The 13730-nt window shown below is 34.4% G+C and overlaps 1 protein-coding gene across 1 annotated transcript in view; it reads left to right on the plus strand.

Moving 5' to 3' along the window:
• The window catches only part of LOC145276272 (notchless protein homolog 1-like), a 177398-nt gene that overhangs the window by 1432 nt on the left and 162236 nt on the right, over nucleotides 1-13730 (plus strand). Inside the window, exons 2-5 of the mRNA XM_080127711.1 lie at nucleotides 163-295; nucleotides 6139-6359; nucleotides 11744-11823; nucleotides 12854-12930. Coding sequence (XP_079983837.1) covers nucleotides 163-295; nucleotides 6139-6359; nucleotides 11744-11823; nucleotides 12854-12930 — 511 coding nt within the window. The remainder of the gene's footprint in view (nucleotides 1-162; nucleotides 296-6138; nucleotides 6360-11743; nucleotides 11824-12853; nucleotides 12931-13730) is intronic.

The raw sequence follows: 13730 nt of genomic DNA on the forward strand, positions 1-13730 counted from the left end.
GTATTATCTTACATCCTTGACTGTGCTTCTTTTTGTTTACAAGTATTTTCACTGAAATGTGCTCCGATGAACTTACTGCACTTAAAAAAGAAAAAGTGAATAAAATTATATTGAATTATTGATCTATTAAAGCAATAAAACTTTTTTCTTTTAATCTTACAGGGATGAAGGAGGGAAAAGAATTTTGGCTCAGTTTAAAAGTGAAACGGGAGAATGTGCTGGAACACCTTTTGATTTGCCCGTTGATCTTACAACTGACAAATTGCAATTGATATGTAATGCTATATTGCAACCGGTAAGTAAAAATGTCAATATTAACTAATCCTACTCTTTTACCGTGTGTGTATAATATAATGCTATAGCAAAACCTTATGAAGTGGATATGTGCCAGAATAAGTCACAGATGCCCTTGCATGCAGATGACAAGTACAGAGTTCACATAGGATTGAAAAGTCCTTGAATTTTTAGTTTTGCCTTGAAATATCCTTGAAAATGTCTTGAAAATCATATTTTGTATGTCCAGCAAAAAAATTGTATTGAAATATAAAAAATATAAGCGAAATAAATACTTTTAAATTATGTTTTAAATATTAACAAAAATACCACTAAAATATCTTTAAAATATTGAAGATAAAATCAGAATACATTGTTCTGAATTTGTATTATTTTTGATACAAGAGTTGCGTCCCTTTATCACAAAACTACCTGATGTTTTCTATATAACATTGTGTAGTTTCATTCATACATCTCTTGTATCTGCAGCACCAGAAATTTAAAAGTAAAAGGAACACAGTAGATCAATCTACAATGGGGAAAATAATATTTAATCATGCTTGGTTAGCCAAATGTAAGTGGGTCAAGGAATGTAAATATGATTGTCCATAGATATATTGTTGTAAAAAAAGTGTTTGTTTTGAGGAAAATCCATGACAATACTTTGAAATCGCACATGGCTGGCACTAAACACAAAACGAACAAAAGCCGTAAATAGTTGGCCAGTTTTGTCGAATGTTAGAGAACTTCATTTAAATAACTGTGTGTTCTTTAAAATTACTTTATGAAATAAAGAAATAAATGAAAATGACTTTTCCTGTTGTCAATTAAGTTTTTTAGTTTATTATATCATTGTTTATATACCAAATTTTGTTTGGAAAATTTAGTCTGAAGAAGGCCTTGAAAAGCTTTGGAAAGTCTTGTGAATATCACCAACATGACCTCCCACAACACCAAAGCCAGCCTGATTGCCGCCATCCATTGAGTATTCGCCAAGCTCCCACTGGCGCTTGTGGAAAAGACATGCTCTCAGTTTCAGACCCATTTCAAGGTGGGAATTAAGGCTGAAGGCAGCTACATTGAATAAATGTCAGCTCTACTACATAATCAAGTTACCTGAATCGATTTTTTTCTAATAAAAGTTTTAAAATAAATCTTTAGTGTTGTTTTCTTTAGGGTGACAAATTTATTGTTCCATCCTGTACAAAGGAGAGTTATGTGTCTCGAGAAAGGAATAGTCGGTGAAAGAAGGAAAACAAAAAAGAGACCTGTGGAGGGAAAGAGTTAATTTGGTCTGGGTAACCCGCCCAATATGATATAAAAGGCAGTTGTGTGTATGCATGCCTAACTAAATGCCAAAAACTACAAAACAAACAGCCACAAAGTCAGCATATTCTTCATCAGTCTTGTTCTGGATGAAAAATATCTAAAATTATTCATTCTTTGACTTCAAACTAAGACAGATTTTGTCAAAGGTGATCAGTTTTTCAGACATTTTATATACTAAAGAGAAATAACTCTGATTTTTTTTTTTTTTTTTTTTCAAGGAGTTCTATTATTCCAACTCCTTCCTTGAAGAATCTATACAAAGGAGAGTTGTACGAATCTAGAGAAAGGAATCGTCTGTGAAATAAGTAAAAAGAAAAAGGGGGAAAAGAGAAAGATAGATAAAAAGGTAGAACTTTTAAATATGTTATGCTTTTGCCCCGTACAATGCCATTTGGCCATATTAGTCTCTACATAAAGGTTGATGGTTCAACGTATGAGGGCACAGCTCAATGAAGTTTCCGGCCATGGTTATGATCTTTGGTGCTGTTTTAAGTGAGGACCGCATCATTCCACCTCACATCTTTGAAGTTGGCACCAAAGTGTATCTGAATGTACTGAAGAGTGTGGTGATCCACTGGTACAATCAGGTGGCTGCTGGCAGACCCTAGCTGTAGCAGAACTCGGCAGCAGGCCACAAATCCAAAGAAACCCAGGTTTGGCTTCAGGAGTGCTACGACTTTGTACTGTTCTCTCACTCTCCCTTTCCTCCCCCGACCTGAACACGCTGGATACTTCGTTTGGTTATACATCATGAATATCACCAACATAACCTCCCACAACACCAAAGTCAGCCTGATCACCACCATATGTCAAGTATTTGCCGAGCTCCCTTTGGCGCTTGTGGAAAAGGCATGCTCTCAGTTCCGGGCCCATATCAAGGTGATGATTGAGGCCGAAGGTGGCTACATTGAATAGACGTCAGCTTTGCTACATAATCAAGTTACTCGAATCGATTTTTTTCAATAAAAGTTTAAAAATAAATCTGTAGTGTTGTTTTCTTTAGGGCGACAAATTTATTGTTCCACCCTGTACAAAGGAGAATTATGTGTCTCGAGAAAGGAGAGAAGGAAAATGAAAAAAGGGAAGAGAGAAGGATAGAGAAAGATGTAAAGAGATAGAAATTTTAAATATGTTATGCTTTTGCCCTGGGCAATGCCATTTGGCCATGCTAGTCTCTACATAAAGGCAACAGAAACATCTACATTCTAAAGGAAGGATTTCAGTTTCACCAGCTATAAAGTTAGGTTCAGTTTTTTCTAGAAAACTAATGAGTAAAGTGATCCCCAGTACGTAAAAATAAATTTTGTATATAAAAACTTTGAATAAACAGATAGCTGCAAAATTATTTTTTTTAAAGAAAGAAGAAAAATATGATCCAATTTATTTTTTATTTATTTAAAGTTTTTAAATTCATAATGATGCTTCAAAGAGCTTTAATACCAATTTTTTGTACCTTTAAAGTGAACACATTCTAAAAATCTCACAAAAAAGAGTTCGCTGACTAATAACAAAAACTGCATCAGCACACTTTGGACATAACAGCACAATAATTTTATTTGCAAGAAAAGAAAAAACAGGCAATATAATGCTTTCAATCTCTAAAGAATGGATCTGCAATGGTCCAAAATGTTTCAACTTTAAAAATAATGAAAAAAAAAAGAAAGGAATTGTATTGTATTTTCCTCTTTCTAATAAAATATTTTTGCATCTTATGTGTTTAAAAACAGTTTTTTCTCTTTATTCAAAGGTTTAAATTCCTAATGATGCTGCCAAGAGCTTTAATACCAATTTTTATAAATATTTTTTTTTAATGATTGTCAAGGATCAACAGTCACTATTTACTTCCCACAAGGACAGTTAGACATAAGGTTGGTTTTAATGTGGAGAAAATTTAGCTCCCAAAAAAGAGGTACTCTTTATTGGGACAAACATAAAAATAGTCTCTGCTTAGAAGGATTTCTCCTTCATTAACTAAGGAAAAGAAAATTAAGTGTAGTGACAAAGCATGTGCTACACGTAACTCCTAAAAACAAATTACTGAAATAAATACTAGTGATGTAACCTCGATTCTGAAGCACACAGAAAAAATTATTTTAATTAAAAATAGCTTTTTATGGGTAAAACATTTAAAAAATACAAATAGCTAATGATATATATATTACAGGTATGGGAGTAATAAGCTTTTGAACTAAATTGTAGACATAGTTTGTTGAGTCATTCAGTATTTTTTTCACTTTGGTGTCACTGTTTATCAAGGCTAAAAACCCGCTCTAGAATAAGGGTCAATTGATGTTCAGTAAAAGGTGAGACAACACCATAATGACAAGTAAAGGGAGAACTTAGGTAAGATTTAATTATGTGAGAGGATGTCTCAACAAGAACTTGTTTACATTAGACTTGAAATAAGCTGTCAACACTACAGATTTATTTTAAAACTTTCATTGAAAAAATCAATTCAGATAACTTGATTATGTAGTAGAGCTGATATTTATTCAACATAGCCGCCTTCAGCCTCAATCACCACCTTGCTACAAGTCTGGGACTGGGAGCATGCCTTTTCCACAAGTGCCGGCAGGAGCTTGGTGGATGGCAGCGATCATATTGGTGATGTTTTCGACGTATGACCAAACGAAGTAGTTCAGCGGGTTCAGTTCAGGGGAGGGAGGGGCTAGTGAGGGAAGGATACAAAGTTGTAGTACTCCATCTGAAGCCAAGCCTGGGTCTTTTTGGACTTTTGGGCCAGCGCCGAGTCCTGCTGCCACACCTAGAGTTTGCCGGCGGCCATCTGATTACACCAGGGGATCGCCACCCTCTTCAGCACATCCAGGTACACTTTAGTGTTGACTTTCAAGCTGACTTTGAAGATTTGAGGTGGCATGATGTGACCCTCGCATGGCCAGAAACTTCATTGAGCTGTGCCCTCAAACATTGAACCATCCGGATTTGCATTTCGAATGTACTGGCAATGGCCCTATTTTCCTGACTTGGATCTGTAGAGATCATTAGTTGTACAGCAGTGCAATATCCGATCTCACTCGTCGAACATCGTGTCACTTTCAGACATGTTAAAAGGCTCCTATCGCTCTTGGAATTTGGACACAATTGGCCAACTAGTAGATGGTCTGCAACAAAAAAACGATCGTTTTTCATCAAACGGAAATGGAATCATGTCGTCTTTTCTAGAATGACAATTTTATCATTACACACTGTATACATATCTTTAGGTTCTGTCGGATAAGATTGTTTAAAATCTTGTGGAAATGATTCAGATGAAAAAAAAACTAGATTCATATTTTAAAGATGAAATTGAGTTAAACATGAATGTTCTTTGTAGTCTACTTCTTCAAGGATGTATTTTGAGCAAAGTATCAAAGCAATGTATTCCACCCTGCTCTACGAGAAAAAGAATAGCAACAACAACTTTCCCATTAAGGTCTAATGAAAGTGTATTCATTATAGAAAATGTTTCTGTGTTTATTCAGATTTACACTTATGGCAGCATTTAAAATTAAAGTACAAAAATTTTCTGTAAAATGTATATACCAGTGATGAGATGAAAATGCAAAATTTTGGATTGTGAGCTTTGTGACATGATTGGAGCAGATACTCGTGTGATTGCAAGAGTTAAGAATAGATGAAATAACTTCAGGGTACATACTCCATCCAGAGTAAGTTTAAGGAAGTGTCACCCATGCGACTAGTCTATCAGGGAAGTGTCACCCATGGGACTTGTCTGGTGAAGATTGAATATATGTGTTGTATGAGGAGAAATTTACCACACTTGAGTCCCCCAAACACAAATTCCTTAGATAGGAGGTCCTTATAGAATTGATCTACATCCAGAAGAACTAACACTTAATTAGGGCTGTATGAATTTCGGTGCTTATTCAGATTGACAATTATGGTGGCAGTTAAAGAAAATACAGAAATGTCTATAATGTATGTATATCCCAGTTATGGGATGAAGATGAAAAATTCAAAAAATCGCATAATTTTTATTCAAGAAAATCAAATTTTACTCTGTTTAATGAGGGTAAAAAAAATCCAACAAATTGGTGGACAAGGGCAGACAACTCTATAATACACATATAAACGGTCAAAACAATCACTGATCACCTCTCTGTCTTATGTTCTTTAGTAAAACATGGCCTCATCTGTCACTTATCTGTAAAAAGCAGCAAGTTTGTTTTTCATAAATAAAAAAACTACTTGATCAATTTTTGTGATTTTTGGAATATATCTTCAATCAGTAACAAGTTGATGCAATATAAACGTTTTTCTTCATTTTTGTTTATTGCTATAAGCGCCAACGTTCTAAGAAGATAATATTTCAACTAAAATTCCTTTCTATTTATTTATTGCAGACGATTATCCTCATAAGATGAGGATAATCATCCGCAATAAATAAATTAATAAATACTACTCATTTCAATAATAAATTCCAATTAAATAAAATATAAAATTCCTTTCGTTCACTGAATAACAGAATAATGAGATTAGAACTATTTCTCATTGATTTTCTCTTTTCTTTTACAGGAAGAGACGACGCCGTTTGCATTTTTTGTAAAGGATTCTGAAATTACGGATACTATTGAGAAAGCCTTAAGCCAAAAAGAAGTTCATGATACCGAGCAAGTTGTGGATATTGTTTACCAACCATTGGCCGTGTTTAAAGTGCGAGCTGTGACTCGCTGTACAAGTACACTTGTTGGTCACACAGAAGCTGTCCTCTCTGTAGCCTTCAGCCGCGATGGAAGGTTAGTTTCAAAAAGTGTCTGTCTCTTTTTTTTTTGCTTTAAACTAGCAGAGCTATACAGTATTGCCGGGGCAAAATGTAATATAACTTCTTTCCCCCCCCTCGCTTTCACCTTTCCCTCTGTCTTCTCACTCTCCCTCTTTCTTCTTTACTCAGCCCATTCCTCTCTTTGGACATGCACATAACTTGAGTCGGCATAAGAGAAGTAACTGTAAAGAAAGGTTGAGTTACTTTTCTTTACAGTATCGCATTAAAAATCGTGCTTGTTTCTTGATAACATTAAATGATAGAAATGGACATTTTATCCCCCGAACCATGAATCTTTTTTTTGTGAAATTTGAGCTATTATTTTCTGGTGTTACGTTGATTTAACAAATACCAACTTTATAGGGGTATGTTGAGTATTTTTTTAAAGTTTTAGCAAGACGTGCATACATACGTTTACCCTTTCTATTATAGATAGAAGATGTATCGAAGCAAAGTCATTGTAAAAGAAAAAAAATCAACTATGATAATGGAAACGGCACTAACCCTCTGCGGGTTTAACCAGTTTTCTCCAAAGGAGGAAGTTTTATGGGAGTATGAAATTCGCAAACGGTCGGTCCTTAATCGCATGTATATTCCCGTTAGGGGAGATGACGACATTGGGTTTTTGCAACTCTTGCAGGTGGATGTCGTCGGCCTCCTACATACAGAGCCTGGAATTTCCAAATTGGTCACCCATCTGGTACTGACCGGGCTCAACGTTGCTTAGCTTTGGTGATCTAATGAGAACCAATGTGTTAATGTGATTATGCCGTATATAACTATGTTAAATTTTTATTTATACAGAATGACTCCCCCACCACCACCCATGATAAAATCATTGATAAAATTCACAATTCTTTCTGCAATCCAACTGTATTTGCTACAAATAAACTTCAGCTTTTATCTAATTCGTCCATTAAGTTTTACTGGTGCTATTAGATCAGGCTGTCTGAAGATACTGTCTTCCTGAGATAATGGTCCTAGATATGACCTAAAACTATATCCGATGGTGAGGCCCCACCTTGCGGGCTTTGGGGAGTGTGGAGCCACCCTTTAATTGCCATTGCTCCCAGGTCCACTCTGACCCGGAGTGGTAGTACCTGTTAGGATCCCAACTATGGGTTAAATAGAATCTTACGTAAAAAAAAATATACTCCATTAAAAATCGTTCCTCAAAATAACTAGATTCGGCATTAAATAACCAGAAAAAGGTTGATATGCCGTAAAACAAAAACAACCAAACAACCAATCCTGAGATAAACTCCACCTAACATTGGTGTATTTTTTCTATTCTCTTTTGCAAAACTTAATTATGTTCTACAAAACTAAGCCCTCCCCCCCATCGTTTTTTCCCTTTTTTCCGACTTCAAATATACCAAATATTAATACTATAACCCTTTTCCCTCTCCCATTGCCAGACTCATGCATGGTCTGCAGAGCAGGGAACAAAAACATACAAGACAACCAAACCAAACACTACAAACTTGAGGATACAAAAAGCTTGAAGAATAAAAAGCCTTTGATTAAAATAACCAAACCAAACACCATGAATGGATTCAGCATTAAATAACTCAAAAATGGTTGATATGCCATAAAACAACCAACCACTAAGTTTCAGTCATGAGTGTTAAACAGTTTCTTTTTTGTTGCTGTTCAATATGTGGGGACACTTTGGTGATTATTTCATCAATAGATGTGATCCTGAATGAGCTTCATGCTCACTGGACAATACACCCTCAGCTAGATTTTTAACTATGGGGTTATCTGAAGTAGATATTAACTTGCTGTCCACCTCAGCAAGATGTCGTATAAGGTTGGAAAGTGGGGATGTTCAGCCAGTGCCCCTAAAAGAGAGGTACTCTGGCCTAGCAAAGATTGCCTGGGCATCCTCATCAGCATTCCCCGGTAGGGGTGCCCAGGTGGCTAGGCCTAGAAGGATGGACCTCCTAGGTAATACCCTGATGGTGTACCTAAGTATGATAGGTACTGGGCAAGTTCCTGGCCACGCACCTATTGGGCTGATTGCCAAGAACAGATTCTTGACTGGTACTTTCTACTCAAGTCTCCAAGCAACTGAAACAGCAAGGAGACTCATCCTCTATAATTTGTATGGTGTCTATCAAAATTAGTGTTGGAATGATTAATAAGAATAAGAAAAATCAGGATTTTTTGGAGTATCGAAATTTACAATCAGAATCGAAAAATGTTATCTTCATTTTTTTTTTTTTTTTTTTTTTTTTTTACATAGGCACCACCACTTATCAAAGCCGATAGGCCACTCAAGGATAAGGGTTAAAGAGTGTAGAGTAGTCAAAAGGATAATATAGTAATCGATAGTAATGGAAGTTCGGTAAATTTGTTAACTTAAGTGGAACGGCTCATCAGAAACTTGTTCACGTTGGACTTGAAGACAACCATATTACAGACAGCTGGAAAGCAGGAAAACGGAAGACAATTCCACAGGCGTGCAGTTCTAAGAAAGAAGCTTTGATCATGGAATCTATGTTTAGGTTTAGGCACAGATAAAGAGTGGGGGCAATGATTGATAGTGTTTTCAGCTAGTCTAGTATTTCTTGTGAAAGTTTGGCGAGGGGGGACCATAGATTGAAGCTCAGTTGAGCACTTTCCATGAAAATAACGATAAAGCGGAGACAAACTCGCAACATCTCTTCTGTGAGATAGAGGTTGCAGCGAAGAGAAAAGGACATCTCCCACCAGGCCACGAAGTCTATTTTGAACCCTATCAAGGCAGGACAAGTCTTTTCTAGCAGCTCCTGCCCATATGTGGCAACAGTATTCCATCCTTGGATGTATCTGGCTCTTATATAGATAGAGAATTGCATCAGCAGTGAGATATCTACTGGATCGATAGAAGGATCCGACCATTTTTCCAGTGGCCTTGGCAACAGATTTGATGTACGTATTCCATTTAAGATCAGGAGTAAAGGTCAAGCCCAGAAGCCTGTCAAAACTTGAGGCCTCCCCAAGACAAGAGCCATTCATTTTAATTGATGCCAGATGGGGATCAGAACGTTGATGATAATTTCTAATTTCATTACTAAATTTTTGTTTAAAACTTAATTTTCTATTTTTGCTACTAATGAAAAAATCACAAATAATTATTGATTTCTAAACTACCAGTAAAACTAAACTTTACAGTAAAACTCCGGAATACGGCATTACAAATTAATAACAAGATATAGTACAGTATATAATCAAATAACATTATAAATAATACTGTAAGGCAGGAAAATATCGTAACCAGGGGCCAGAAAAAACGTATTTCACATCATAACCTGAAAAAAACATATCCTGGGGTTCTACTGTAACAACAAGTTTTAAAATGCTGCTTAAAAATGACACCAATGGGTAAATAAGAAAACATGTCACAATTGGAAAATGTAGATAAAAATCTCAAATTAAATTTATCAAAATCTTGGCTACTATACATGAAAGGAAAACTTTAAGAAGTTTGTAAATTTAAAAAAAAAAAAAAAAGTAAACTTATATCTACATTTAAAAGTAGATGAGGACTGCAAAATTATTACTCTTGTCCTCCCATGATTAAAATTTTACTTTTTTACGCGATTGTAGAATCAGTATTGGATAATTGTATCAGAATCATGAATAGAATCAAAATATATTGGAATCGTCTCATTCACTAATAAAACATTTCTGAATGTTCCAAATCAGGGCAGTTCCAAGAGAAAAGTGTCTCAGTTATTGGCAATTTAACATGTTGTATCTAACTGATAAAACAAAAACTGTTGAATATATATGGATGAAACTTGGTGGACAAGTCCCTCATAGACTAACCTCGATTTGTACCATGTATGGTTGGATCAAAAAAAGAATTGTGAATTGTAGCACTTCTGCCCTCTTGATGTGGATACCCCTGACTAACCCAACTAGCAGCAAAACCCCACGCTTTCACTGTAAAGGTCTCCGGATGCCGCAAAGCTTCTAATAGCTTCTTTCAAACTGCTAGACTTTTGAATTACCTTCCTGTTTTCTGCTTCCCTGACTGTGCTAACCTGCAGAATTTTGAATGTAATGTGAATAAACATCTTGCTTGCATAAATTGGATAATGACCCAATCAATGCCAGGTTTTTGTGAGTTGGATGACGCTGAGAATAAAAGAAAAAAAAGGAATTAAAGTAACAAAATTCCCAGAAAATACCTAACATCACAAGTGCATTTGAGAAGTTTTATTACCACACAAATCAAAAGGCCCAACATAAAATAAACAGTAGGTTCTTTGATATGACCGGGGTGCATTCAAAATGAATGGTTCTGTTTAGAGCGTAATACGGTGCTATTTTCACTATTATTAAGGTAAAAATTTAGAGTTAATGTACATTGACTATAATAGCAGTTGGCTTCCACCAATAAAATATTATTTTATTTAAAATAAAACTAATTTATGAATTTGCATAAATTTGAGTTTATGGCCTTTTTTTAACTTCTTTTTATGTGAAGTATTGCATATAGGGTTTAAGAATCATTCCTTTTTCTTTAGAAAAATTAAGTTAAAGTTGCGATGTATTTTTGATTTGAAGTCATGTGACGTATGACGACCTTGTTTAAAAGTGAACGATATTAATCAAAGGGAAGTAACTCCCAGCTATAAAAGTAAACGACTATCAATCCAAGGGAAGTAACTCCTATCTCTCGGCTATAAAACAACAACATAATTAATAACAATTTCTTTTTTGTAAGTCAAAAACGTTTTTTTTGTTTTTTGTTTTTTTACAGTACTATGTAATTTATTTCAATAAACAGTAAACAATAGTAAAAAAAAAATAATAATAATCTGTACGACATGTAGAAGTAAGAAATACACACAAAGAGTCTAAGATGTTGAAAAATGACATCATAATAGACATGGCATTGCCTTGAATGATAAAGAGATGTGCAGGAGGAACACCCAAGCAGACTCTCAGAGAGCGTTCCTACAAATGACGAAAAGTCCCCTATGAAATATGAAGTATTGGGATCCAATACCTCTGAAGTTTTGACTGAGTTTAGGAAATTAAACAGTCAGTTGTCGGTTGTATTTGTCTTTTTTTTTTCTTTTTTTTTTCTTTTTTTTTTCTAATATGATGATTTAAAACTCGAAACTTGCAATGAAACCAGTTCTACAATAATGACTGACCTTGAAGTATTTGCAAAATGTATTTTATGAATAAAAGTATGAGTTGAAAATATAAATAGCTTTTTTCTTTTGATGTTTTTGTTTTTTTTTACATCTAGACAGACATAATATGAAAGAAATGAAATTTGAAAGAAAAGGCAGATTTCTACATGATGAACAAGATAACTGCACGCATTTTAAATTTTGTTCTTATTTCCATTAGGTATTTAGCGAGTGGTTCTGGTGATACAACTGTTCGTTTCTGGGATGTCAACACAGAAACCCCACACTTTGTGGGGAAAGGTATGCTTTCTTTCAATCTTTTAAAGCTTTTTGAAATTCTATTTTAACTATGACAGGCCGAAATAAGAATGTGTTTTGTTTACATTTAAAAAGGTATACTCTTTCAGAGGCAATGTGTCATCACTGCCACAACATGGTTAATTAGTGTATAGTTATAAAATAATAGTTATAAAATGGAAAAGGAATAAAAAAAAAAAAAACAAATGGCAGCATCAAACCGTCCTTGTTGATACAATGAACGAAAGTTTTTTTTTCTTTCTTCTCTCAACTTGTAACAAATCGTGTATTCGATGTTATCTTCCACTGTTCGCTCTCATTCTAAGCTGCCCAACAAAAAACTCCACTAAACTCCCATGCTATAGAATCATTCCATTTAACAGTTACCAACTGCATACATATGCAAATTAATGGCATACATTCGCCAATGAGAGGCCTACAAAATTATGCTTCTTTTGTCTTTTACATTTTCTGCTGTCATTTTACAGGCTAAGCAAACACAAGGTCGTTTGTGAGATTAATTTCTATTACAACAGTCTAACAGAAGTTAGTGCAGTGTTTAACAGGTAGAAATTGGTACATGAAAGGGGCGACCTCATCATTAATATGAAGAAGATGGAGCACACAAAAACTGATGCTGCAACGCAAATACCAAGATTGAAGATTTCTCTGATTCATGATTCCAATTAATCATTCCAATTTTAGTATTAAAATAGTTTCTTACTATGAAAGAAATTAGCTGAATATCCTGTAAATAAAATGGTAGAATTATATTTATGACATAAAGTTCGATCTTGATGCAATGTAAATATGTTTGTCTTTCATTGACATCAGACAATCAAATTCTTTTTTTTTTTCGCAATCAGATGATCTCATTTTATTTTTAAATGGCTTTAGATGATAACTGATGGATGAATGGAAGCAAGTATATTCTTATGCAGATGTTTTTTTTCTGTGATGACATGATTATACACAATCATCAAACTGTTTTTTCTCATGTAATTGAAACCTCAAAATATCTTTGTATTTTCAGGTCACAAACATTGGATCCTGTGCATTGAATGGTCTCCAAACGGAATGAAGTTGGCATCAGGTTGTAAAAGAAGTGAAGTAAGTTCTAGACAAAAAAAAAAAATTCATGTTCAATAAGATTTTCAAAATAACTCTGGAATTGTAATAGAAACATTGACATGGAATCTCTATTATGAGATTTCTGTGTGTTATAGTTTTGGAACATTTGTATGATTTTATGACACCTCACCTTTTCATCATGACTTTACAAGAATTTAAGAAAATTTATTATCTAGGTTACATTGTGTTACAATTGTTATCGCCTACTTATGTCACATGAAATTTTTTTATGTAACTTAGAGATATAAACAGTGACTTATTTAATACTATGAAGGCCCATTGTATCAAGTCTACTTGACTATGAAGGCCCATTGTATCAAGTCTGATTTTATTACTATGAAGGCCCATTGTATCAAGTCTTATTTTATTACTATGAAGGCCCATTGTATCAAGTCTTATTTTATTACTATGAAGGCCCATTGTATCAAGTCTTATTTTATTACTATGAAGGCCCATTGTATCAAGTCTTATTTTATTACTATGAAGGCCCATTGTATCAAGTCTTATTTTATTACTATGAAGGCCCATTGTATCAAGTCTTATTTTATTACTATGAAGGCCCATTGTATCAAGTCTTATTTTATTACTATGAAGGCCCATTGTATCAAGTCTTATTTTATTACTATGAAGGCCCATTGTATCAAGTCTGATACACAACATGGACAGTACCCGATGTATCATGTATGATATGCTTATTTCTAGCTACCATAATTTATCTGAATTAATGTATTATGTCAATCTGTCATGCTATAGATATATTCTTGGTTATATATATATAT

The sequence above is a fragment of the Euprymna scolopes genome, chromosome 1 (assembly GCF_053919585.1).
Source record: "Euprymna scolopes isolate OS-2025 chromosome 1, ASM5391958v1, whole genome shotgun sequence".
Lineage (NCBI taxonomy): Eukaryota > Metazoa > Mollusca > Cephalopoda > Sepiida > Sepiolidae > Euprymna > Euprymna scolopes.